Raw genomic sequence first — 27,621 nt, 5'->3', positions numbered from 1 at the left:
AAATAATTGTAAACTTACACAAAGCGTAAGTTTACCTTTGTGAATCAGCCTTCCTTGTCACTGGTTTTCAAATCTCATCAGAACTCTGAGATGACATTAAGGTTTTTAGCACATGACTTAGGGGCCGATTATGATGGCGGACGGACCTGAGTCCGTCCGCCACCATAGAGCAGGAGGGAACCTCCGCATGGCCTGCGGAGTTCCCTCCTGTGCAATTAGGATGTGACCGCCACCCTGGCGGTCACATCCTCTATTTTTACCATTGCGGCGGGTGCGGCTTCAAGCTGCATCCACCGCAATGGTAAAAATGCATACATTGCATTTGTATGCAGAAAGCGGCAGGCACCGTGCGGTGCCTGACGATTTCTGCATACAAATGCAGGGGGGTACCATAGGTACCCCCCATGTGTACCCCCCACCCCCCCCCTTCACCTAGGGGGCCCGCAACGGGCCCCCGCAGTGAAGTTACACATGCTTTTCCACGGCGGAAAACCCGCCGCGGAAAAGCATTTTTTAAAGCCCTTCCTAATATGGCGGACGGTGTCTGAGAGACACCGCCACCATATTAGAGCTTTTCCGCCGCGGTTGTAAGCCAACCGCGGCGGAAAAGCTGCGGACGGAAACCAGGATCCACCAGCCATCCTAATGTGGCGGTGGGTCTTTGGTGGGTCCGCTGCGGTTTCTCCGCATCCTCCGGGCCGGCGGTGGCTTCCGCCGTCCCGGAGGATGCGGAAAAACCGCAATCATAATAGGCCCCTTGATTTGGTTTTGTATGGCACTCAAATATACTTTTTCAGAAACAAAAACAAGACTTGGAAGCAATAAGTGCAATGATGTAGCATACTATCCGAAGCAGTGAACTAAACAAAACAATTGTAGATATTTTGTTTCTGAGTTAGTCTGATTGAGTAATCTGCTAGTGAAGGTTATTACTTTTCAGTAAGTTGTTACTTGGCTGGTTCTACTTAGATGAGTGGAATGTTTTGGCATATGGTGCAATTCTTAGGTACTGTAATGGATTATTATTCTGTTTTGCGTATACTATAGGGATGTGTGCCGCTTAGGCAAATAAGGGATCTAATGGACAGGCTGGAAGGAAAGCAATGCTGACATCTCTTCAAGTCAATACTAGAGCTCCATAAATGATCTAAACACGTTATCATCGATAATAAATTAAATGACATGTTTTATATTATTGTGGGCTACTTACCATCCTCACTAGTGCATAATTTTGTATCTCTGCGATCTTTGGGGCTGTGGAGCTTGTCTGTGCCTGCATCAGTAACAAGGTAAAGCTGTGAGCTGCGGAGGGAACAGAGCACCATGGTTACAAAATATGCTATCATATAATTTTGACAAGTTAAGGAACACTTGGGGGCTCATTACGTGGTTCATTTTGTTATGCCTACTCCTCCCTCTCAAATTTACCAATACTGAGGGCATCAGTAACACTAGCGAGGTAGGATTACGTGGGATTACAACCGGAACCTTGTGGATCCCCTTAGTAATGCAGAATTATAGGAGGAAATAGAAATTCTGGGTTTGAATTCATCAGTAAGTCCTAGTTTCCCGTTGGAGTTTCACTCCAAACCTTTTACTGCTGTCATCAACTGAAATCTCATAGTGGAAGTAAATGGATCTATGGTGTTGCCATGGATTTCATACATTCAATGGGACTCACATATTTCATTCCTGATCCCATCAGAATTACAGAGGGACTCGTAAGAAGACTCAGAGCTCCACAGGTCAATATATAATCTTGTGCCACATGACATATTAATATATACTAGCCAATAGATTGATACACTAGAATGACAGAATGGTCAATCTAAACTCTGTATAGTAGTTACATGTTGGTGATTCAGTGCAGGGTGATTCAAGATGTGATCAATGAAGTTCACACTGAGAGCTGAATTCAATCACATTTGTTTTGTCCCAGGTAGAAAATAGGAACAAAAAAATTTGTTTAATACCTATAGACCAATTTAACTCCATACAACTCAAAAGGCATAATGAGGAGTCATTTGATAAGTGTAAGTGGCAACAAAATACACCTTCTGTTATTGTTTTTAGCCAATGACACCTTCCCGTGTTCCAACGAGTACTTCTTTTCACTGTCAAGAATCACCGGACCCTGAACTATCAAAAGAGATACTGTAAAGAACATGGTAGAATTTGATGCTAACTGGACAACACTTTGGGTGTGCTACAATGTTCAATGGAAAGACAGTCTTTTTCAGGCTACTGACATTTTTTATGCTGTATGCTGCTGAACTATGTAGGCTGCTGGTCAACATGACTAAATCGAATACCATGTCAAATATTTCCTCTGAAGAATCATGCAAAGTTGTTTCTCAAGTCTTTTCTATTATGGCCATTCACAGGTAGTACCAATCTGCCATACTATCTATTAATCAGAGTATTGCCTTTACCCAGTTTAGAGTGAGGATACATTGGGCTAACTCTGACAAGGGTTATTGATCGCTGAGCTTTCTGAAAGAGACATTTTCAGCTAGTGGCTGCAATAGTGTCTTCAGGTTGATCTCTGGTCTGTCCACTGGTCAAATGTTTCTATAAATGTTTCACTTCAGACAGGATTTGTTGATGTTGGTCATATTGTAAAGGAAGAAAAAAAATCAAACATGAGTGGTGTCCAGTGAAAACATTGGGGCTGGCCGACGAAGCTAACTGAGGCTTCACTTCTGCTAAATCGCCCATGCCCATGCAGCCCACTGAAGAAGGCACCCTTCACTCAACAAATCAAAACAGCTATGGGGCAATGCCACACATTTTAAAATGTAGGTGCTTGAATTGAGAATGAACCCTCAAGTTCAGAGTTCGCTGTGTACGTTTGCTGACCCACAGAATGTGTTCTGAGCTTTCACATAGCGAGCGGTCACACAACTATAAAGGTGTACCTCAGTCCAACAGCTGTCCTAAGTAGCTCCACCCAAAGGCATGTACAATGCCTGATGCTCTATGGGGTGTGCCAGCTAGAGAAAACTGAAAACAAACATTAAAATAGGCTGATTATCAGACATCAGATTAAAGTTGTAGGGGTATTTTTATGGGATTATCGCACAGTGCAGTACAGCAAGTTGCCTTGCTGAGCTGAGCTGCACTGCATGAAAGGGAAAGGGCAGGAATGCACCGTATTTAAAAGAATATGCTGCATGCTTGCCATTTTGGTTGCCTAGAGCAGATGCAGGCACCCTCCCTCCATGGTACAAGGGTGCCTGCGTTGTAAGGTGGATTGTTTTTGTTCAGGATTGGGCACCTTCCTGCACAAAAACAATCCTGAGAGGCATATTCCTCTTTCTATGTGTGCTAAAGAATGCAGCACACATAGAAAGAGGAAGTATCAAGAAGAAATAAAGATATTTCTCCTCGTTATGCCTCCCCTTAGAAGGCATATCTTTTTGGTGCATTCCCAGGTTTACCAGTTTTGGTAAATCTGGGAATGCATCAAAGACCACGGATGTGGCGTGGGAACAGAGGAGCAGAGTAAGGCAACGCAGCAATTTGCGGTGAGTTACTTTATTGAGATTTATGAAGCCACTTCAGGGCCACGCAAGGTAGCCTTGCGTCCCTTCATAAATCTTATTTTTAAGTTGCGTCGCTCTTGCACCACATTGCGTGGTGCAATAGCAACGTAACAGGGCTCGTAAAAATATGCCCCATATTATGTGCACAGCCATTTTGAAAATATCAGGGTCTCAATTTATGAAGGGTCATGAACAGCAATTGTTTACCATTTCACATATTGGACACATATTTCTACTTATGTTATTATGTGAAGGGCATTTTTGTAAAGGAAGAGCAATTTTTCTGAATTTAAATGCCATCATGTTGTGGGAATGAGTCTTGATTTATTTCAGCAATAGACAAATCACTTTCACCCCATATAGTTATTGAATAAAACATAATTGTGTTGCTGTCTATGAAAACTATGTTAATTCTGCTATACCTGAAATCAATAAATTCAATGGAGTCTTCTGGGGTGTTCAGGAAAACCTTGAGATCTCGCCCCTGTTTGACCTGTATCCCTCCATCCAGGCTGGTTGACGTTCTGATTCCAGTTATCCATTTCAGGCCAGCTTTTCCCAGGGCGCCAACTGTCCCCAGTTGAGCGGATAATTGGAGGAGAGCGCTGTCATTCAAAAACAAACATAGTCAAAGTTATGTATACATTAGTGGCTAACTCAATGCGCTTGCATAGTGTGGCTTTGAGTTAACAGATTGCCTCTGTGATCTGTTGGTCACAATTTTAAATCCCGAAATTGCCTGCTCAGACTTCGAACAATCTGATAGCAGAAAATTTGAAACACAACTCCATAAAGTCTCTTTTACAAACAGGGAGATTTAGAGAAAGTGCTCAAGATGCCCAAACATAAAATGGCCCCTCTGAAGTTTAATTGTGCACAGCATAACAACTAGACACAGTGGTGTAAGGCAGGCTCGGGTGAAGTTTATTTTATAATAATAACTAGCAGCCCGTCCCGACGTTGTCCGGGTATGAAATAGAATGTGTGTAATAGGCAAGGGAAATGTATTTTAAAATCTCGCGGTAGAGAACATTTTTAGCATGAAGTGTCACAATAGTTAGGCATGTGTGTGCAGATACTGTGTGTACCTCGGAGTAAGAAGTATTAGCAGATGTCTCTAGTGTGTATGTACTCCACTTCCGTAGGTAAGCGTGTGTGAAAGTGCATTCAGTTGTAAATTTCGTGTCCCCGCAGGCACGCTGAATCGCGCCATCCCCCGGCTCCAGTTTTGTTTGATGTTGTGCTTGTGGTGTAAAGTTGTTGATGCAGAGAGTTGAGTGGGTGACAGCGCGCGCTGGAGACGCTGGGCGTGTGGGAAAATGCAGTCAGTTCAAAGGTTAGTGTCCCAGCAGGCGCGCTTAGTCGCGTCATCCGCCGCCTGAGCCCGGCTCCGGCCCTGGTTGATGTTGTGCGCCTGGTGTCAATTTGTTTATGCAGAGAGTTGAGTGTGTGACAGCGTGTAGGAGACGCTGCAGTTAGTGTCTCCGCAGGCACGGTCCTTTATGCAGAGAGTTGACTGGCTGACAGCGCTCAGGATACTGTGCAGTTATTGTCCCCGCAGGCACGATCAGTCGCGTCTGCCCCCGCCTAAGCCCTGGCAATTGCCGCGCCCATTGACCACGGCCCTTGCTCCCGCGCAATTGCCGCACCCCTTGGCATTGGACACGCCCCCGGCCCAATTCACACGTTTGTTTTCCACACGCCCTCAAGGCAGGCTTTTTTTTGGGGGGGATGTGCTGCGCGATTGTTGCCGGTTGTCGCGCCCATTGGCCACACCCCTTGCTGCCGCGGAATTGCCGCGCCCATTGGCCTTGTTCACGCCCCCAGCACACGCCCCCAGCACAACACACACGTTTAAGGAACGCTTTTTTTTCGTTGTCATGCCACGCCCTGCCCACGCCACTCCCACACCCACAAGGGACTACTTTGCTGGTAAGGTGCTTTTACCTTTAAACTGTATATGGTGGGCATCTGTATAGCCTATGTCCCTCTACTGCAACTGCCCTTTCCAATGCTGTATTGGGTGTTGTGATTGGTGCTGTGGTTCTTGAGATTACCCGCCTCAAAGGTTTGGGCTCTCTCTTTATAATATTAGTATAGATAGTAATCAACATTTGTAAAGCGCGAACAATCACCCGTGGGGGTCGTCATGAAGATTAGGCAAGCTATTGCCCAGAGTCACATGGTGCTGGGCTAATCTGCCGCCCGCGATCGAACCGAGATCCCCAGATTCCAGCGTCAGTCACCCTGGTCGCGGCGCCAGCATGCCAGCATAATCTCATATAATTTCCACCACTTTTTGTCATGCTTGTTACGTGAAATTCCTTAAATTACACCACTATGACTGGTTTAGTAATTAAAGACCATTCGCAAAAAAATCTTATTCTATGAGCAGGGATGGACAGGCCGTAGCGAGCACTGGGCACTTCCCCAGTGGGTCTGAGTGGTGAGGGCCGGTTCTGTGCCTGCAGGGGCCGGTTTTGCAGCAGGGCTACAATATCAGCTCCCTGAAACAAAAGCGGGAGCGGTGCTTTTTGATAGCATGCTCCCCCCCCCCCCCCAACTCCACTCCCAGGGCCGGTCAAGCAGCAATCTGCCAGGGCTGGTTGCTGTTCCCAGTCCGGTTCTGTCTGTGAGTATGGATAAAACACATTCAACCAGAATGCGAGTAGCTGTAATTCATGGCACCTGTGTTTTTGTGCTTTTTTATTTTAGCACAAAATAAGCCCTCTTGTCCTAGATACAGATGATTACCCACTTCGCACTAATATAACGCTAAATTCTGGATTTCTATCTCGCATAATTTTACACAATTTTTCCAGAATTTTATGTAATTACACAAAAGAGAATTACACAATTTCGTACACTTCTACAGTATGTTTTATTGCTTAATAGCTTGGAGTCAAGTGGGATTTTAGGACTGCCCCACCTAAGTGTTTCTTTCTGTCACTTAAACAAAGACTTGAAGTGGCCCTGAAAATTTAAACCTGAAACCCCATTTGAGGGCATTTTTACTGCTAGAAAAATAAACAACTGCAACATGCAAAATGTTAATATATTCCTCCATTTACAGCTTAATTGACCCGTATGTTGACTGAGCAAACACACCGCACAGGGCTGGCTAACACATCATGCCATATGCCGTTCCCAAGGAGGATGATGAAAGGGGCATGTTCTTGGCTGCAGCACCAAACTCAACAACTGCTTTTAGAAGTGTCGGAGACGACAGCCAGCCCTTAAATCCATTTACTTGGTTGTAATTCGCTGTTATGGGAAAACTGCATGTTACGGTCGTGGTTCTCGCCTGATATTGAGCTGAGTTAGATTATTGTTTTTTAATCCGCACATCGTTAAGTCAAACGCTTTGTATTGAGTTTATGAGGGGAAAAGTCATGGGTGCCTACGGTCAGATTACAGAAATTGTACATTGGTACAAAAGTGTAACAAACTCTTTCTTTTGCATCGCTTTCGATGCTTGCACAGCTGGAAAAAAGGACCACATCACACAAAGATATTTGCACCAGGGCAAAAACTGAATCAATTAATTTTGAACCGTAACAAAAATATATGGTACATTAATAAATAATACATCAATTTCCTTGTGTAATAAAATCTAAAAAAAAGATTTTTTAAAAGGTCTTTCCTCTGCCCAATTGTTATTAAAAAACATGGAGCAAATTGATTTTGCACTTTCATATTATGAAACGGATACCTGATTTTGCCTTCTACCTGGATTGACGCCTTGCATTTCAAAACTGACCTAAAGTAAGTATTGGTTACATTCCTCACTGTGTAAACTCAGAAGAAATAGAACAAATTCATTATGTTAACATTTTTACCATAGTTTAAAAATCTTGGGGCTAAATCACTGGTGCACTAAGGTAATTATAACTTGTGCCCACCAATATTTCCAATGCAAATGCTGCAGTGATATTATCAATGATGTTAAAGGATGTCATGAGTGATGTAATATGTGGGGCAATTAGCAGTGCATGACGAGGGCGTGATTTATAGTTGCCTTATGACATGAGGCATAGTTGCCTGAGATAACTATAACTGGTAAACTTCTGTGTTTTTTTAAGTTCAAAATGTTAAGTTGTTACTGAACATTTCACCTAACTATAATGTTACTTTAACCATTGATTTTTTCACAGAACTTCTAGTTTTTTTAACATAAAGTAATATTTTGTTACCATACATAAAGCCAACCTCTCCACAGTGCACCACCTTTGGCCGTGCCTGGGTGAGAGTTGCCAGCAGGGCCTGGCCTGCTGCCAGGCCCTGCTCTTAACTCCCCTGCAGGCAGAGAATCACAGGCTGAGAGGTTGACTGGTCCTGTGGCCAGACCCTGTGACCAACCTACCTGGAGTCAGCCAACCCCACAACTGCACACAGTTTTCACTTTAAGGATTTTGGGGGGCCTCGACAAGACATAGTGGGGGGGCCCTTACAGAACAAATGTAATTGTTCTTACCTAATTCCTGCTAATTCAAGCTGGTGTGTTGCTAAACAACACTAAATGATATGTTACATTTAAACAGGGTCACACAAAAACAAGTTAATATATGTGTTGTCTGGGGCCCGTGAAAAATTCTTAGAATGACACTGGGTAGAGAGACAGAGTCAGGGATAGGGGTAGGTTGACAGGAAAATAAGTTTAGCTAGAGAAATAGGATAGTTAGAGGTTAGATAGAGGTTAAACTGAAAAACAATCAACTTGCTCAGGGGGCCTCTTGGAAAGTGGGAGTCCTGGGCAATTGCCCACTTTGCCCCCTCATTAAAATGTCTCTGGGGATGAGCAACCCCACTCTGTACACAGCCTTTGGTCATGCATGAGAAGAGGTTGCCCACAGGCAGTCAACGCCAAGCTGCGTGGCCCCAGGGACCCAATCGCCCGGGGCCTCTCACTTTTATAGATGGGTTTCTTGGTGACCACCCAGGTCACCCACCAAGCAACTCTTTGGGGGCTGTGGAGGGAGCCCCAGGACCCCTGTGGCCTCAACTGGCTCTCTGCATAGTATGGGAGCCGGCATTAACCCCACCCAGGGGGAGCAGCTATTTACGCTTGCTCCGGGCAGAAGCAATATGTGTTCTGTTTCCCTAACCGGAGGGGTGCAGGCAGGTAAACAGAACAGAAGCCTTCCCAGCCCAGCAGGAGCATTTCTCCCGCTGGCTGGGAGCAAACTTGCATGCTTGCTCCCATCTGGCACCAGGTGGGAGCAAATAAGATGTCCCTGCTCACACTAGTGTGTGAAGGGAAACCACTGTGTCCCAGCGGTGGGTTGCCAAGGACACAGTACCTATGCTGGCCTATGGGATGGGTTCCCCAGGTCCTTTAAAGGCTTAGGGAGAGGACAGTGTGGCCCCCTACATTTTAATAACTGTGATTGCCCTGGGAGATGAGGTCCCTGTGGGACTTAATCAGGCTCTGGGAGGTGGGCCGCGCATCCCCTTCCTTCGTTTAATTACTCAGCCCTGGGTGATAGGGTGCTAGGGCCTTTTTAAGCTTGGGGAGGGCAGCCCCCTCCCCTTTTTGGTGCATTTTGGCCATGGGGATGATGTCCCTTCGGCCTCTCTGCAACTCAGGGAATTGGGTGCCCCCTTCCCTAAACATAAACAAGGATTGCCCCCCCCCCCCCCCCATCCGCAGGCCCTTGCCCACCCAGGGGGGGTTATTGAAACAAGCCACACTTTTATTTTTTTTCTCTTTGCAGATCATGGTTGATGTGGTGGTAGCCAATCAGATCTCAGCAGGAGTTCTATCAGCTCTACAGATCCTCAACGGCATGAAGTATACAAAATATTTGAGCATTAAATGCTCAAAAACGTCTGAACAGATATACAAAAAAAGCATTTTTCCTGGACCAAGATCTAGCTTTCTGTCAAATTTGGTAAAAATCTATACAGTGGTTTGGGCTCTAGCTGTGTCTAAATTTGCTATGGAAAAATAAATGGGAACTCATTTTGGGAATCCCCCTTTTCTCTGCCTCCGCCGAGCACCCCAAAACTTTCCATGCACAGAATAGTCATAAAATAGCACTTGTTTGAACATTTTCATAGAGACTCTTCGAAAGAGCAAGATGGGATCTGCGTGAGTCACCGTCTCCCAGCCGCTCACGCCGGAAGCGTTACGCTCTGCTAGCTGCCCTGCGCAGACCCGACTGATGACCGAACGGGAGAGATGCAGAGGCTGATTTCGGCGCGGCGAGGTCAGAAACGAAACGGGACACCTAAGCTTTCCCCTCCTCCAAAATCACCCGGCGAAATAAAAACCTGGCTTGCAGCGCATGAGGCAATCTTTCCAGGATCACAGGCTTCGATCCTGTTCTGCACAGCGGCACTAAGCATCTTTCAAGCTGCTTTTATTTTCATTGTTCCATCGGCTGAAGGCGGACCGCACCACGGATTATACCGCGGATTGTACCACGGCCCGAGCTCATTAAAACGGAACAGGACCATTATGAGCTCCAGAGGCACAAGGAGAGGCCCAAAACCAAAGACTCCGGCTGCCATGAATGACTCCAAGTGTTCCAAGGACTCTGCCATAGCAACGGTCGCTGCTATTACCTCGGGAGGAGCCTCAAGCGGTATCGCCAACCACAGATCAGAGGTTAGTGCTGGAGCGAGACAGCAAGGGAAGCCGGTGGCCAGAACAGGGGGGAGGTGGTTCCTAGAGACCCTAAAGATGCTAAAAATACAGACGGGGCTCACCCACCCCCGCAAAAATCTTTTTAGGAGCCAAAAAATCCCACCTTAACCCCTTAAATGCAAAACTCCGAGCGATCTCTCAGACAGAGGACAATGTCATGAATAAAAGCCCTCAGACAGAATCTGCACCTGATCAGGCAGGAGCTGCTGATAGCACTGACACTCTTTCTCTAAACCTCATGTCAGCTCAATCCTGCAGCGACCACTCTACGCTTCAGGCACTTGATACAGGTAGTAAACACCCGGAGACACCAACTCTTGCTCTTAACCCACAGGAGATTAATGAGTCTCAATTAGAAGGGATTGACAAGGTTATCCAAAATCTGGTGGTGCCCTGTAGCTCCCAAAATCCCTGGACGCCCGAGGCGGGCTTGGAACACTTTTACTCAGTTTCAGATGGCACTCCGTCTTCCTCTAATGATGATCTAACTGATGGCGCCAGTGAAGGAGATAGCGAGGTATCACTCAAGGACACTGACACTGTTCAAAGACCTAAAAGGCATGGCAATAAGAGCAAGCGGCGTAGTCAGCTAAAATGGGACTACTCTGACTCCCAAATGTCTTATCCTGCAGAGGATGACGACCACAACTCAACCCAGTGGGGAAGCTCCAAAATTTTGCTGCCGGATGCTAATGAACCCTCTCTTGCTTCCATACTGGCTTCAATTAAGGAATTCCCTGAAGAGGTGCGGACGGATAATCGGGCAGCCAAAAATGCGGCCAAGAAACTGCAAGGTGGACTAAGGCGCCTGAATAAAACCTGCTCTGACATCAGCGAACGTGTGGCCATGGTCGAGGCACGTACTGAACATTTGGAAACAGAAAGCCTGGTAACTAAACAACGTGGGGAGTCCAACACAGCCTGCATGATCGACCTAATGACAAAGATGGAGGACCAGGAAAACCGCCAGCGTCGAAACAACCTACGCTTACTGGGTATTCCTGAAGGGAAGGAGGGGGAAGAAGATCCTAGAGCTTCATCGTCAAGCTGCTTCAAGATTCCTTCCCTGAGGAAACAGGCTGGGACTGGGATCGCGAGGTACAGAGGGCGCACCGCTTCCCCTTTCACACAAAACGACAACACAATCCAGCTGGAGCACACCCGAGAGTTTTTTTGGTATACTTTGGTAACTTTCTTCTTAGAGAAATGATTTACGATAAAGCCCGCTTCAATTCTTAAAAAGGCGCCAACGGAATAACTTTTTTCGCTAAACCGGACTTCTGTCATCAAACAGTTGAGCGCAGATGGCGCCTAAGACAATTGATTCTTTCTTTTCAGCAACAAGGAGCAGACGTATACCTCTTGAACCCCGCCAGACTCAAAGTTATACACAATGGAACAACCAAAATTTTCCTTTCTAAAATAAAAGCTGGGGAGTTTTTGGATCAGCTGAAGTCCAAGAAGAACAACAGATGAATAAAAATTCAATATCTAGTTTCAGCCTTAGCCTACGCTGCCCACCCGGCAGGATGCACGCGATGCTCCGATATGTGAACCACTACTGACTACTTATTGTTGACTAACTCTGGACTTTATGCCACACATAATGATGCCTTTATACCGCATGCCTCTACACAGTTACTTTCTCTTTTTCTTTTTTTTCCTAGTACTCTATCCTAGTTTTAGTCAATCTACACCTCGTAACTAAAATAAGGATATCTTAGAGTGGCCTATTTAACGGATGGAATCAATCCGGATCTGGTTCTCTTTTCTCATTCTGGCGTGGCTGGCGGCCGGGGCTCATGCAGATTGCCATCATTCAGGGTTTACCTGATTGCTCAGTAAAGGGGGGGGAGGGAGGAGGGGGGAGGGGGAGGCACTCGCATTTCTACCAGAAAAAGGGGCACCACATTTTGTTCTATTTCACCACTTAGGTATTTTTGCATATACAAGCAGATTGCATATTTCATGGCACTAAATGTCAAGCACAATTGTTTTTATTTCTTTTTTCTAAATGGCTAACCCTGATACTTTAAGAATTGTTTGTGTAAACATATGTGGGCTAAATGGTCGTCCAAAAGACAAAGTGTCTCACAGGGCCTCAGAACCTTGAGAGGAGACATCTATTGTCTTCAGGAGACACATGTTGAAGGTTCACAGAGATACCTACTCGACTCTTTAGTATTCAAAGTTCTGGGGGCTACTTCTCAAGGGACTAAAACTAGGGGGGTGGGTATCCTGGCGGAAAAAAGGATCCTTCTTACTACTCTTAGGACCAAAACAGACCCTCTTGGCAGATGGGTCATAACGGAATGTCTTTCTCCTGGCACCCCCTCATTCACACTCTGCTCAATATATGGTAGCAATACTGATGATCATGGGGTCATCAACTTTATATCAGGGTAATTGGCACACTGGCCCACCCCCATAATTCTCTGTGGCGACCTCAATCTACACTTGCCTAGTAATTAGACCACTGAGAGCAAGTGGAAATATAAGGGCAGAAAGCCACTGGTTTTTCAGGCCCTGACTAACCTGGTTGAGATGCATGGTCTGAAAGATGTTTGGGCCAGTGTGAAACCTTCCATTCCCTGCTACACTTTTTACTCTGCCCCTCACCACACTCTAGTTAGGCTAGACTACTTTTTCACACCCTCCTCTCTTATTAATAACTGCACTATTGAGATAGTCCCGCGTTTTATGTCCGACCACAACCCCCTTATTCTTAACATCAAGGGGTTGACAAAATCTAGAATTCCTTCCACTTGGAGCTTTGAGAAAGCTCTACTTCAGGATTTAACATACCAGACGCATATGCAGGGCTGGATACAGTACTTTCTTGAAATAAATATAGGGTCTGCTCCCCTGGATGTGGTCTGGGATATCCTCAAAGCAGGCATCAGGGGCGAGACTCTTGGTTTCTCAGTGGGGAAAAACAAAAAGGAGAGACTTGTTATCACTGATCTCCAGGAGAAGCTTAAGGATGCTGAAACCAAACTAACACAAGCTATACAAACCGGGTTAAACACTGAGGCTATCCAAGACGAGGTTGTCCTAGCTAGAGCTAAAATCGGAGCAGTTTTTTCTGAGAAAATAGCTGCAAAGTGGGCTGCTACACGACAGGAAAATTATGAATGTAGCGATAGTATAGGGCATCACTTGGCAGTTAAGACCCGACAGCAGGTTTCGAGCAATGAAATAGACATAATCAGACTACAATCAGGAGAGGAGACTAAAGATTTTGAATTAATACGCAAGGGCTTTCAAGACTTTTATGCTAAACTGTATACCGAGGAGAATAAAGACCCGACCGACCTAATTGAGAACGACATATCCAGATATTTGAACGAGATCAATGTCCAAACACTTTCCACTAACTCTACTGACTTATTAGAATTAACCCCAACCTGGGAAGAGATACAGGAATCTCTTAAGTCCCTTCCCGACGGTAAAGCCGCAGGTCTGGATGGGATTCCCGTGGAATTTTATATGGTTTTTACACCTCAAATTCAGAAAATACTGACGGAACTGATAACATCCAGTTTCAACGGGGGTCCACCTCCAGCCTCCTGGTCTAAAGCTAGGATAGCTATTTTCCCCAAAAAAGACAAGTCCCCACTCGAAATGAGCTCATATAGGCCAATAACCCTCATTAACTGCGACTCTAAGATCTTTTCCAAAGTGTTGGCAAGTCGAATCTCTTCTGTTGTAGAATCCCTAGTATCAGAGTGGCAGCACGGGTTTATCCCGAAAAAGGGCACAACAGAGCATGTTAGACGAGCCATCACTTTGTTTGACGCCGCACAGGCAGCAGGAGACCCGATGTCATTAATACTACTTGACGCCGAAAAGGCCTTTGATCGGGTCTCCTGGAGATACTTGTGGGCAGTCATGAAGAGGATGGGATTCGGGCCAAAGCTAATAAAGGCTGTACAAGCACTCTACCATAAACCCTTGGCCTGCGTCTCTATTAATGGTCAACTAACTGGACAATTGGAGATATCCCGAGGCACCAGACAGGGCTGCCCCTGCTCCCCTCTGTTGTTTGCCCTGTACCTGGACCCCTTTATTAAACAGATTGAAGGCAACCCCAACATTCCACCGATAAGGTTCCAAGGCTGCAGTACAAAAATCTTGGCATATGCAGACGACCTGGCCATTACATCACCAGACCCCCTAAAAGCCATAACAGGATTTGAACTTGAGGCAAAAAAGTTTGGAAAGATTTCTGGTTATATACTTGATAAAAACAAGACACAGATAATAACAAATAGCAAAATCTCTTGGGCTGACTACAGGGTTGTACCGAAAGCTAAATGTTTAGGAGTGTTTATTTCTTCGAATCTGGACGAAGTTGTCTCTATTAATCTACTTCCGCTCGCTACACAAACTAGGAAAGCACTGAAGCAAATAGATAATCTTCACCTCACCCTAGTCGGCAGATGTAATGCCATAAAAATGACCTATTTCCCCAAACTTCTATACTGTTTCCGGACAATACCTTTAGAATTTAGTAAAGCTAATCTTATGAAATTTCAACAAATATACACACAATTTATTTGGGCATACTCGCAACCCAGGAGGGCACTCAAACAACTATGCTTGCCTAAAGATCGAGGAGGCTGGGCCTTTCCCAGCATTACTTTGTATTATTGGGCCGCAGTCATGCAATACAGCATCGAGCTTACTAAAGAACGTCCTGATAGGTACTATACAGCGCTTCCCTCTCCCTTATGGAGTAGTGTGGCTCACTGGTTAGAGGCGGCAGGCCTGAGAGCAGAAGTCAGCCTGGGACCAGGGTTCAATTCCCGACGCGGCAGGGTCGTGGACCTTGGTCAGCGGACTCGATAATTCTCGCTTCGGTGCTTACTCTAATCAGGGGTTCCACTCGGCAACTCTGGGCATTAGCTTGCCTAATCTCCACAACGGCCCCACCAATTCCGGGGATGCCTGGCTCCACCTTGGGGACTCCCAGCAAGGGACCATCCCACAGGGAAAGCCAGGACGGGTTCCCCAGAGTTATACAGCGCCGGGACGCCCCGTTGCTGGGGCAGCTGTGCGCTTTACAAGTATACTACATTTACATTTACATTTACATTTACATTTCAACTATTGGTGGGAGAACACCACTGGGGGTGTTTGCTACGAGAAACAACCTTTGGATACTTTAAACGGGTTAGATTTAAGACTCTGCTCAACTCGTTTAAGGTCTTTCGAAGCATCCGTAGACAACTGGGTATAGGCAGATATAACCATTATTCTCCCATTTTAAATAACAGCAACCTCCCCAAAATCTTTGGAAGGGCTTACTTCTCTGACTGGCATAGGGGTGGTATTAAAAAGTTAGGCGATCTAATTAACAATGAGGGAGTTATCCCCTTCCCTGATCTCGCAGTTAATTCAGTCTCAAGAAAGAAGATGCTTTTAAATATATGTCTATTCACGACTTTCTCTCTAGGAAGGTTGGGGGTACCTCTGGATTTACAGAAATGGAACTCCTCAACGTCCTACGAAAACCTTTAACCCCCCGAATTGGTCTTTTATACAGTATCCTAAATAGACAGACTCCTGACTATTTACAAACCATTGCAGGCAAATGGAGTATTAAACTTGACTCCACTAGGAATGTTTTTTTCAACTCACTTACCCTCTCACAAAATATTTTACTGTCTGCTAAACTACAAGCTCAGCATTTTAAAACAATTTTTTTCTTATATATCACCCCTAGTAAAATAGCAAAATGGGGGACCGGTCAAGGCACTCTTTGCCCTAGATGTGCTGAATTCGGGGCTAATTCCATACACATATTTGCCTCTTGCATGAAGCTATCACCCACTTTGAACCGAATACAGGGGTTTTTAAGAGAAGTCACTGCTCAGCCAATAACTCTGAACAACACTACCATTTTGCTTGGAACATAAGCAGAAACCCCACATTTGAAAAGGGAGGGCTTAACATTTGTAGCAATGGCTGTTTGGAGGATTTGTGTTGCTACAGCCTGGCTAGATCCAGAGCCCCCTTCCTATTCTCAATGGCTTGCCAGATTTATGGCTACTTATCACTTGGAAATAGCCGTATACGCAAAAAAGGGACGCAGGGGCCGAAGGAAAGGCAATGAGGTTTGGGATAATCTCACAAATTGGCTGACTCTGTACAAATAGCTTGTGTAATAATCGATGCCCGCTTGTTGGGGTCGTTTTTTCTACTACTTCTTTTGCTTGCCATTGTCATTCATTGCTTCCTTCGACCTTTATTCCCCTTTCGGAGCTTTCCCTCAGTGCTTGGGGTGCCCTTTTTTCTCTCAAAATCCCGATGTAATTTTCTTTTCTCTCTCTCTGTTATAAGATGGGTGGGGGGTGGGGGGGGCGGGGGGGGGTCTGACAGACCTTCGAAGCTAATCTGAATCTGTATTTACTCTGCATTTTGGGAGAAAAAAAAAAGAGACTCTTCAAAGCGGTTTGCAACACAAAAAAAGAGGCATTTAATATGGTAACACAATCCTAACTATAATTTCCCAGTGGTCATATATATATATTATTTACTGGCTGTCACCAGTAGGTAGTTATGGTTAGGACCTAGTTTCCATAAGAAACACATTTTTTTACTTGCCTATATCTTTTGTGCTGTTAACAAATCTTCATGAAATGTCCCAAAAAAGTGTCAAGTTAGGTCTTGTTGTGCATTGATAGTTTTGGGGTGATATGTTAAGGGGGGGGCTAGTAAAAGGGAAGCAAAATAGTGCATTTAGACATGACTACAGCCCAAACTGCTGGACGTAATTACATCAAATGTGGCTGAAAGCTAGCTCTTGGTCTAGAAAGAACAGCTTCTATAGGTGCAAATCTATTCAGCAGTTGTTAAGGAATTAAAGGAAATCCAAAATTGTATATCAAAGGATTCACATCCTCTGAGGATATGACAGTCCCCCATGCTGAAATCTGATTGGATAGCCATCTTTGGGCTTCAGCCGAGTCCCAAAGAAAACTATAAAAACTAAAGAAAAGGGGGCAGGGTAGGAATACTCTGGCTCCCTAGCTCCAGTCCTAGTCCGCAGTGATGTCACTCACCATGGTATGAGTGATGTAATATGTGACGTCATAAGCAGTGCATTGCGGGGCGTAAGTAATAGTTAGCATAGTTAGCGTAGCTAACTATAACTGTTGAATTTCACTGGTTTTGTACAAGGGAAATCTGATCCTAACTATAACTCCCCTGTAACCTTTGTTTTTTTTCAAGTGAATTGGTACCATTTTTATTTTATTTCCTAACTATAATGTCACAGTAATCTTTGATTTTTTAAGTGAATTTCTAAGTTTTTTAAATTTTATTTCCTAGCTGTAACCAGTACACTTTGACAGTGAGTGTGTGAGAGAGTGCATGAGTCTCTCTGTAGGTCTGTGAGTGAGTGTCTGAATCGTTCTGGAGTGGCAACATAAGTGTCTCACTGGGTGTGTGAGTAGGTGTATGAGTCTCTGAGTGGGTCTGTGAGTGGGTGTGCGAGTGTGTGAATCAATCTGTGAGTAGGTGTATGAGAGTCTGAGTGGGTCTGTAAGTGGCTTTGTGAGTTTCTGATTAGGTCTGTGAGTGGGTGCTTGAGTCTCTGAGTAGGTGCCTGAGTTTGAGTGGGTGTATGAGTCAGTGCATCTGTGAGTGTGTGCATGAGTCTCTGAGTGGGTTTGTGAGTGAGTATCTAAGTAGGCCTCTGAGTGGGTGCATGAGTGTCTAAGTGGGTCTATGAGTGGATGCATGAGTTTCTGAGTGGGTTTGTGAGTGGGTGTATGAGTGTATCAGTGGGTCTGTGAATGGGAGCGTGATTCTATGATTGAATGCATGGGTTTGTCATGAGGTTTGTGAGTGGGTGTAGGAGCATCTCAGTGGCTCTGTGAGTGGGTCAGTGAGTCTCTGAGTGAGTCTGTGAATAGGTGTGTTTGTCTTAGAGGGTCTGTGTGTGGGTGTGTGAGTCTCTGAGTGGGTCTGTAAGTGGGTGCGTGAGTGTAAGTGAATCTGTGAGTGGGTGTGTGAGTGTCTGAGTGGGTCTGTGAGTGGGTGCATGAGTGCCAGAGTGGGTCTGTGAGTGGCTATATAAGTTTGTGAGTAGGTTTACTAGTGGGTGTATGAGTGTCTCAGTGGGTCTGTGAATAGGTGTGCGATTCTATGAGTGGGTGTGTGAGTCTCTGAGTGGGTCTGTAGGTGGGTGTGTGAGTGTCTAAGTGGATATGTTAGTGGGTCCGTGAGTCTGAGTGGGTCTGTAAGTCGGTGCGTGAGTGCCTAACTGGATCTGTGAGTGGGTGAATAAGTGTCAGAGTGGGTCTGTGAGTCAGTGCATGAGTGTCTACGTGGGTTTGTGTGTTGCTTTATGAGTGTCTCCGTGGGTCTGTGAGTGGGTACATGAGTCTCTGAGTGGTTCTGTGAGTGGGTGCATGAGTCTCTGCGTGGGCCTGTGAGTGGGTGTATCAGTGTCTGAGTGGCTCTGTGAGTGGGTATGTAACTCCCTCAGTAGGTACATGAGTGGATGCATGAGTCTTTTAGTGGGTCTGTGAGTTTCTGTGTGGGTGCAACAGTGCCGGAGTGGGCCTGTGACTGGGTACATGAGTGTCTGAGTGGGTCTGTGAGTGGGTGCATGAGTTTCTAAGTGTGGATGGGTGATTGAGTGACTGAGTGGGTCTATGAGTGGGTGCAAGAGTGCCTGAGTGGATTACCAGCTGAGCTATGAAGTGTGTGCTTTTTAAGGAGCATAACACAGGTGCTGCACCAAAGGGGTAGCAGGGGCATGTGTTACTATTCTCCACTGCTTCAACCTGGACTCAAATCTATGACTCTCTGGTTACAGACACAGACCTCTGCAGTGCATTAATTAATAGAGGTTTCATAAAGTATGATAGGGAATTTTCCACTGATTAACTTGACTTGCATTTATTTTACATATAAGCTGTGTGTTATTTTATATGTACATACCCGAAGGTGAAAGACCAAAAAAGGTTGACCCCACCTCCATTGTGCACAGCATCACAGTTCCATTAATTGTTTTAATGCACTGTGTTCATTGGGAGAGTTACCGTGCAACACCCATCACCAGGTCAATTCGGCCCCCGGGACCCCATCCCCCTGGACCTGGCTTGATTGTATTTATAATGTAAAGGGGAGGGGGCTGATTTTAGCCCCATGGACCCCATACCCTGGGGCCAGGACATAACTAATGGGGAGGGGGCAGCATAGCCTGCTCACCAGGCCGATTTCAGCATCTGGGACCTCAACCCCCGGTTCCAGGCCTTCTAATATACATAAACCGAAGGGGGTTTAATACCAATCTGAGAAAACCATCGACTTTTTTTACCACCAAGCGGATCAGTTGGTCCAGAAATCGTTGTCTTTGAATCAAAGGTCTTACAGGACATAGATTCATTGGAAGCAGAGGACAGAAATACTAACTACAAAAACATGTCTAGGCAGGATTGGGAAGCTGTGAGAAGCTTGCAGAACAATAAAGATTTGACAATAAAAAGTGCAGATAAAGGTGGCGCAGTAGTTGTGTTGAACACATGTGACTATGAGACTGAGGTGTATCGCCTATTGAACACCAGGACTAACTACCAACCATTGAACAAAGATCCCACCCCTGAATTACTCGCCACCATAAAAGAAATGGTAGGAGAGGCAAGAGAAAAGAAGTGGATATCCTCAAAAGAAGCAGAGTTCTTGGTGAATACCAACCCCAGAACTCCTGCATTCTACATTTTGCCGAAAATACATAAGCCTGTCCGGCCTCCGCCGGGCAGGCCAATTGTATCGGGCATACAATCAGTTCTTGAAACGCTGTTGCAGTTCGCGGACTATTTTCTGCGAGAATCGGTTGTAACACAAAAATCGTATGTGAGGGATACCACAGATATCCTCAATGTAATTGAGAATATGGCATTCGATCCCTCTGGTGAGATACTAGTCACTATCGATGTCGAATCTCTGTATTCCTGCATTCCTCAGGATGCAGCGTTGGTGGCAGCAGCGCGTGCCCTGGGAATGCAGGAATGGTTTTATGATGCACCTCAAACTTTTGTTCTGCAGTGCGTCGAACTAGCCCTAACAAGAAACTTTTTCAGTTTCAAAGAAAAATTGATCCTACAGACAACTGGGACCTCGATGGGGGCAACCATGGCCCCAAGTCTGGCCTAGATATATGTAGGCCAGTTTGAAGAGCACGTAGTCTAACCCTCCACCAATCCCTTCAGAGACCAGGTACGTCTCTGGAGGAGATATATAGACGACATGCTCTGCATTTGGACTGGAGAGGAGTCCATCTTGCTGGAATTCCTTAACTGGCTTAATACGCAGGATCAAAGCCTACGATTTACGTGGTCCTACAGCAGGGACACTGCAGTTTATCTGGACCTGGACATCAAAGCCAGTGAGGGAGGCTTGATGACAAGTGTTCACCAGAAGCCCACCGACAGGAATTCTTTGTTGTCCTACGACTTATACCACCCAAGAGCACTTAGAGACAACCTGCCGGTGGGCCAGTTTCTTAGATACCGGAGAAATTGCTCCAGTACAGATATATATAAGGAGCAGACACAGGTTTTGGCAGACAAATTAGAACAAAGAAATTACCCTGCAAAAATCATCAAACAGGCAAGAAAGAGAGCTTTAAATACACCCAGAACTGCACTTCTAGAGGTTAACCATTGGGATAAGGAAGATTGCCTGCCGGGGTAATGACATTCGATCCTTTGGCTACGAAAATAAGGCAATCAATTCGGAAGCATTGGCCGTTGCTGTCAACAAAGGAGTTCAAAATGCCGCAGCCAAGGTTCGCTTTTAAGCGTGCGAGTAACCTCAAAGACAAGTTGGTTCATACACGCCCACAAATTTGCAATGTAACAAGTAACAGCACGGTCCCCTTGGGACACTATCCATGCGGGTCATGCTCGGTGTGTCCTTTAACATCAAAAGTGAAAAGTGTAAGGTTACAATCAGGTAAAGAATGGAGTCTTAGATAGTTCAGCAATTGTAATACCACTAATGTGGTATACAGGTTGGACTGCGAATGTGGTCTACAATACATTGGACTCACTACACGCAAAATAAAAACACGAATTCAGGAACACTTGAGCACGATCAGGGCCGGAAAACTTTCCACAAAGTTAGTCCAACATTGTCACAGCAATAGGCACACATTCAAGTGGGTGGTGCTAGAAAAGGTGACAGGTGACTCTGGTTTAGTTGAACGCCTGCTCATTGCGAAAGAGGCCAGATGGATCTACCAAGAAAAAAGCGAGAAAATAGGTCTTAATGACTTGTTGGAATGGAATAAAGTACATTGAAATTCCCTGGGTTGAAAGAGCAGGATTCCATCAATTTTAAGTCTAATCATCAAGCCTAGGTGTTTCATTGCCATGTGTGAAGGTGTATAAGTTTGATACCTCCATAGACCATCTGTGTATATAACCAAGCCCTGTTTTAATCAATACGCCACATTATGTTAAAGTGTTGTATATAAAAACAAAATAGGCAATACACAGACTATATATCTCTGGAACTTGTGTTTGTCTAAATCTGATTTTTTTTTAAATTGTTCTCAAAAATTTCTTGACAATTGAATACAGTGGGTTTCCATTATTTGGGGGAGGATTGAAAGGCGATCACCTCTTTGGAATGTGCACTATTATACCAAACCAATTTCCATTGTTCCACCTCTAGATAGAGCCCGAAATAGGTAGATGAATTGCACCTTTTTTTTTAAAACGGGAGTATTTCGATATGGATTGGTTACGTAAAAAGATTCAATCTATATCGATACAGCCTGTATACATCATAAAATATAATGGTACTTGGGTTTAAAACACAACATTTTAACATATAGTTGCCTATTCAAAGATGGCTGGAGTCGAGACGTAGCAGATCTCGCGAGAATACGGAGAACACCGGAACACTCGAGGGTTTTATACGGGAGTAAGCTTCGTGGAGATGCACACGGGCTGATGAAACGCTAGTGGCTCTTCTATACCGGTAAGGAGTAAGGGGTCCGGTTATGAGAAAGGTCAAATCACTTTGAGATAAAAAAGCGGGCAGTAAGATGTCCGGTTTTTCGCACCGACATGTGGAACGCTGAGCGCTACCAGCTAGACTTTTAGAAAGCTTAGATTGTTTGGAGATAAAGCAGCGGGCAGTCTAGTAAAAACACTCACGATATCGAGTGGTGTAGTAAGAGATGAAGCACAGAACTAAGCAGTGTATAGTTTTGGAAAATAGGATAAACATATAACCCTGCACTGTTTTAAATTTCCTGCAGTGTAAATTACGGATGGAAAAGACAAGAGACTCACGTTTGGAGCATTTCTAGAAGCACAAACAGGTGTTTACCTCTCGGCTGGTACGAGACAAGTTAGCTGATAGAGGGTAAATATGTTGGAGTTATGTGCAATTTGGTTTGGCTACATTAACAGTACTTTACAAGGCAGGTTGACAACAACTAAAGTGCTGTGTATTTTATAATTTCACAGTTGTCAAGACGATATATGTCCAATGCAGTGGCTTGAAATATGTAATGCCCTGGAGAAATTGCCAAAAAGTTGAATGGCAATGAAACATGTCGGCAAGTGGAGTATGGTTGGATAAGTAGTAACCACACTCACTTTTTTAATTTTCCACAACCAACACTACGGAGAAAGAATACAATTGGTTATCCGTGTTGTTTGTGGTTTGTATGTTGTTTTGACTATATGTATGTCATTTTTCTACTTACACTGCACGTTTGTCACAAACACATTCTTTGTTTGTTTATTTGGACACATTTACTTTTGAGCTTGATGGCACCAATGATGAGAACAGGGCAATCCTGGTGAGTACCTGCCAGGTTCCCGTTGGTGGTGCGCCCGTGAGGTGCCATCTCGCTCACACACACTTTTTCTTTTGTCTGAATGTGACACCAGGGTGTGTGTTTTTTGTATTCTGGCAACTGTGATTTTTACAAGTAGGGACTGGGCAAGTTTTAAACACGGCACAATATGGATGTATCTCCTACCCCAGTAAATTGAAATAGGGGAGGTCAGTTGTAATGTAATATTTTGCGACACATGATACACCATTTAGCACAAAATTATATAGTGCCAAGGGTCTAGATTCTTTTTTTTTGAAAGAGGGGGCAGCATAGCCTGCTCACCAGGCCGATTTCAGCATCTGGGACCTCATCCCCCGGTTCCAGGCCTTCTAATATACATATTTTTTTAATGGGGGAGGAGTTCCCCTCTTCAGGCCAATTTCAGCCCAAGGAACCCACCCGCCAGGGTCCAGCCATGTCTCCTAGGTGCCCTGGGCACCCAGTGTTCAGCATGGTGATCGTGGGGGAGCCTCAAGGCCCCCCGGTTGCAGCCGGCTCCCAGCCTCTTGCAGGAGAAGGCATTACTGCTGCACGGAGGGAGCTGCTGGAAAGACAGCTCCCTCTGTGCAGGAGTAATAGTTGGAGCAGGCAGAGGCACTTTGACAGCTCCTGCCACTGGAACTGGAGTGTTTGCTTTGCCAACAATTTTTCTTTATTACTATCATGACATTAAATAACAACCAGTGAAAACAGACTTATGGGCCCATTAGGATGGCGGTTGGTTCACCTCCGCCGGGCCATCCACACCAGAAAGACCCCCCACCATATTAGGATGGCTGGGGGGGCAGCGGTGGGCAGTAAGACCATCCGCTGCTTTTCTGCCAGTTTACTCGTTGACCGGGACGAAAGCATGTTTAATATGGTGGCGGTGTCTGCAAGACACCGCCATCCATATTAGGATGTTGGCGTTGCCGCCATGGAAAGGCATTCAGTCTTTGATTTTGGGGGCCCCCAGGGTGTTGGGGGGGTGGCGGGGCACATGGGGGTACATATGGTACTCCCTGCATTTGCATGCACAAGGTGGCAGCCACCGCACGGTATCTTTCACGTTGTGCATGCAAATGCTGCTGACAGCACCGCCCAATGTTAGAAATGCGGGATGCACCCGCCAGTGTGGCGGGAACATCCTAATGTGTATGGCGGGACCGCCGCACCTATGGCAGGCGGTCCCTTTCTCCGTTGTCGAGGTGGGTGGACTTTGTCCGCCCGCCATCGTAATAGACCCTTTAGACTTGCCTCCAACACTACTCATAGAGTTGCCATCGTCTTTCTTTCAACTTGCCACTGCACTGTAAAGGAAATGCATATTTGTAGCATATCCAAGCGGCAACCAAGCAGCATGAGTTAATCTCGATACTTTCCAACATGACATGGTATATACAATCATGTAAATTAATTTAAAGACACATTCAATACGTAAACCATTTTAAAATTTAAAATCCTACATTTTAAATAGATTTTTTTGATACTTCGCAGACCCCGGAAATATATCCAAATTATCATAAAATGATACAATCCTATTTCAACAATCTTGTCACCGGCAAAATTGATCTTATATCATGCTCCTTAATCACAACATCCATCCTATCTATCTATCTATCTATCTATCTATCTATCTATCTATCTATCTATCTATCTATCTATCTATCTATCTATCTATCTATCTATCTATATATCTATCTATATATCTATCTATATATATATATATATACATAGATGTAGAATTTAGTAAACTTAACTGTTATATTTGGGGGTCTCTAGTTGGCACAGGTAGGTACTTGTGACGAATAGGGACCCTCGCCTCTCGTCAGGATAAGGGGATTACACTCCTAAAATAACCCCTGCTCACCCCCTTGGTAGCTTGGCATGAGCAGAGAGGGTTTATCTCAGAGGCGGTGTGTTAAGCATTTGTGACCACATACAGTAACCCTGTGACAACACTACAAATGGACACCACACAGGTTTTATATAAAAAATAAGTAGACTTTATACAGAGTTACCACAAGACCATAAACAACAAAAAACACAATACTGTTACTTTAAGATGGTAGATTAAGCTTAGTTCAGTTCAGTTCTTAGATGCGACACTTTACATCAATGTACCTTAGGTTGCATTGCGCTTCCACGACAAGCAATGTCGCAGCGAGGGAAATACGGCAAAGTTCAGGTGCAAAGAAATAAAGACGTGAAGATCTTCCAGATGCGGCACGCTTCTCGGGGATGCGAGAAGCTCTCGGTTCGATGCGTTGACTGCAGCGACGACACCCTTGTTCCGCGATGCAACAGCAGCAGCTCCAGCGGCAACAATCTTCTCCCACGATGCGTGAAGTTTCCGCACGATACGACAACTACAGCGGCGACATCCATGATGCGACGGCAGCAGCTCCGACGGTGGCGCGCTTCTCAGGGATGCCAGGTGCTCTTCTTCGATGCGGTGCAGTGCGACAGTTCCAGTGGTGACACCCTCCTTCGGAGTTGAAATGGCAGGCACAGCGACGGCGACACGCTCCGACCTCATTGTGAGATTCTTTTCTTGATGCTGTGCTATGCAACAGCTACAGCAGCGACACCCTCCTTCGGAGTTGCGACGGCAGCAGCATTGATGGCGACACTCTTCCTCTTCGTTGATGCAGGCTTCTCTCCGATGCGGTGCAGTGCGACAGTTCCAGCAGCGACACCCTCCTTCGGAGTTGTGTCGGCAGGCCCAGCAGCATGCTTCTTCTCATTGAGTCGCACTTCTAGCTTCTTGCGACACGCAGCTCCTCAGAAGGCCCAAAACAGCAGCAGGCACTTCCAATAGAACTCTGGGGAGCTGGGGGTTGAAGTATGTTGTTTCTGGGACTTCAGCAGGAGGCAAGCTCTTTTCCAAGCCCTTGGAGATCCTTCAAAAGTTGAAAGCAAAGTACACAAAGTTCCTTTCTCCTTCCTTTGGCAGTAAGGCAACCACTGCAGGCCAATCCCCCAAGCAGCACTTCAGCTTGGGAATAGTCTCTCCTCAGTTTCTTCAGGTTCCTCTCCTGAGTAAAGGTTTCTTCTTGTAGTCCAAAAGTGATCTAATTTAATGGGATCAGGGTCCCAATATTTATACCCCAAAATCCTTTGTTCTCTGAGGGGAGAGGGGCCTTTGCCCAGTCCAAACCAGTTCTGAAGCACTCTGTTTACCAGACTTCTCCTTACCTTTCACAGTGCAGGGCAGGCACATCAGACGCCCCACAGGAGGTGGAGCCAGCATTGTGGAAGGCAGGTACAGCCCTGGAACACTTTGTTTACAGGACTCCTTCTCTTCTTTCAGTGTGCAGGGCAGAGACATCAGTTGCTCCTCATGATGAGGTGGAGCCAGCATTGTGGAAGGCAGGCACAGCCCTATTCAAGGTTCAGGTGCAAACCCTCCCTCCCATCTAGATGCAGATCTCTCTATTCACCACTGGGTGACTCATCCTGTCTTTTGCAATCCCCCAACCCTGTCACTCAGAAAATCAGACAAAGGAATACACAACCTAGCAGAGGCAGGCTTAAAAGGTTAGGCAAGCAAATACCTACTTTCTACACAGAATATTAAAATCAACTTCACTAAAATATGTATTTTATTATTCTGAGATCAGGCATACTAAACTCGAATTTCTACCATGTTCTCTGCGTCTGTTAGGATTATCATCATGTAACAATCTAACAAGCCCATTCTGGCCTATGGAGAACAGTTAACCTTGCAATAGTGAAAAACAAAAATGGCTGTAATTCACTATTAGGACATGCCACACACACCAGGGCTTGTCCTACCTTATACTTACAATGCACCCTGCCCTTGGGCCTACCATAGGGGTGAATGATATGAAGAAAAGGGAAGGTTTAGGGACTGGCAAGTGGGTGCACTTGCCCAGTCAGCATGACAGTACCAGACTTCACGCAGGCTCTGAAATAGCAGACCTTAGACACATTTTACAAGGCTGCTTCTGTGGGTAGCACAACCAGTGCTGCAAGCCCACCAGCAGTATTTGGATGTACACGCCCTGGGCACACTCATTGCACTAGACTAGGGTCTGACAAGTAAACCAAATAGCCAAACATGGAACCACTGATTAATATATTAATTTACAATAGGGAGAGCATATGCACTTTAGCACTGATTAGTAGTGGTAAAGTGCCTAGAGTCCTAAAATTGCCAACACCAGGTCAGAAAAAATAGAGGAGAAAGGCAAAAAGTTCAGGGATGACCCTGCAAAAAGGGCCAAGTCCAACACTAACTATACATACTTACCTCATATTTTGTTACTTCGTAACTTTTGTCCATGATATTATGAAGTCGATTATTAAGATGGAAGATGGGCCTAATTTTACAGTGATATTTGCACTAACTAACAAGAGCAAACACTATTTGTGCTGAATGACTCATTGAAAAGCTGCATTATGTGAAAGTTGGTTGGTGCAAATTTATGCTCATTAGTGAAATGAACTGATGAAAAAAATGCATAAAAAGCACTGCCCAGCGTGATGAAAGTAACGTGTGTGTGTGTGTGTGTGTGTGTGTGTGTGTGTCTGTGCGTGTGTGTGGCGTG

The 27,621-nt window shown here is 45.2% G+C and overlaps 1 protein-coding gene across 1 annotated transcript in view; it reads right to left on the bottom strand.

Moving 5' to 3' along the window:
- Window positions 1–27,621, bottom strand: part of LOC144784068 (uncharacterized) — a 1,315,621-nt gene that overhangs the window by 773,831 nt on the left and 514,169 nt on the right. The window contains exons 19-20 of the mRNA XM_078662758.1: window positions 3,968–4,150; window positions 1,211–1,302 (exon numbers count right to left, since the gene is read on the bottom strand). Of these exons, the coding sequence (XP_078518884.1) occupies window positions 1,211–1,302; window positions 3,968–4,150 (275 nt within the window). The remainder of the gene's footprint in view (window positions 1–1,210; window positions 1,303–3,967; window positions 4,151–27,621) is intronic.

This window comes from Lissotriton helveticus, chromosome 10, assembly GCF_964261635.1.
Source record: "Lissotriton helveticus chromosome 10, aLisHel1.1, whole genome shotgun sequence".
NCBI lineage: Eukaryota > Metazoa > Chordata > Amphibia > Caudata > Salamandridae > Lissotriton > Lissotriton helveticus.
Note: the sequence above shows the minus strand (reverse complement) of the source record. Positions and strands in the feature narration are given on the sequence as shown.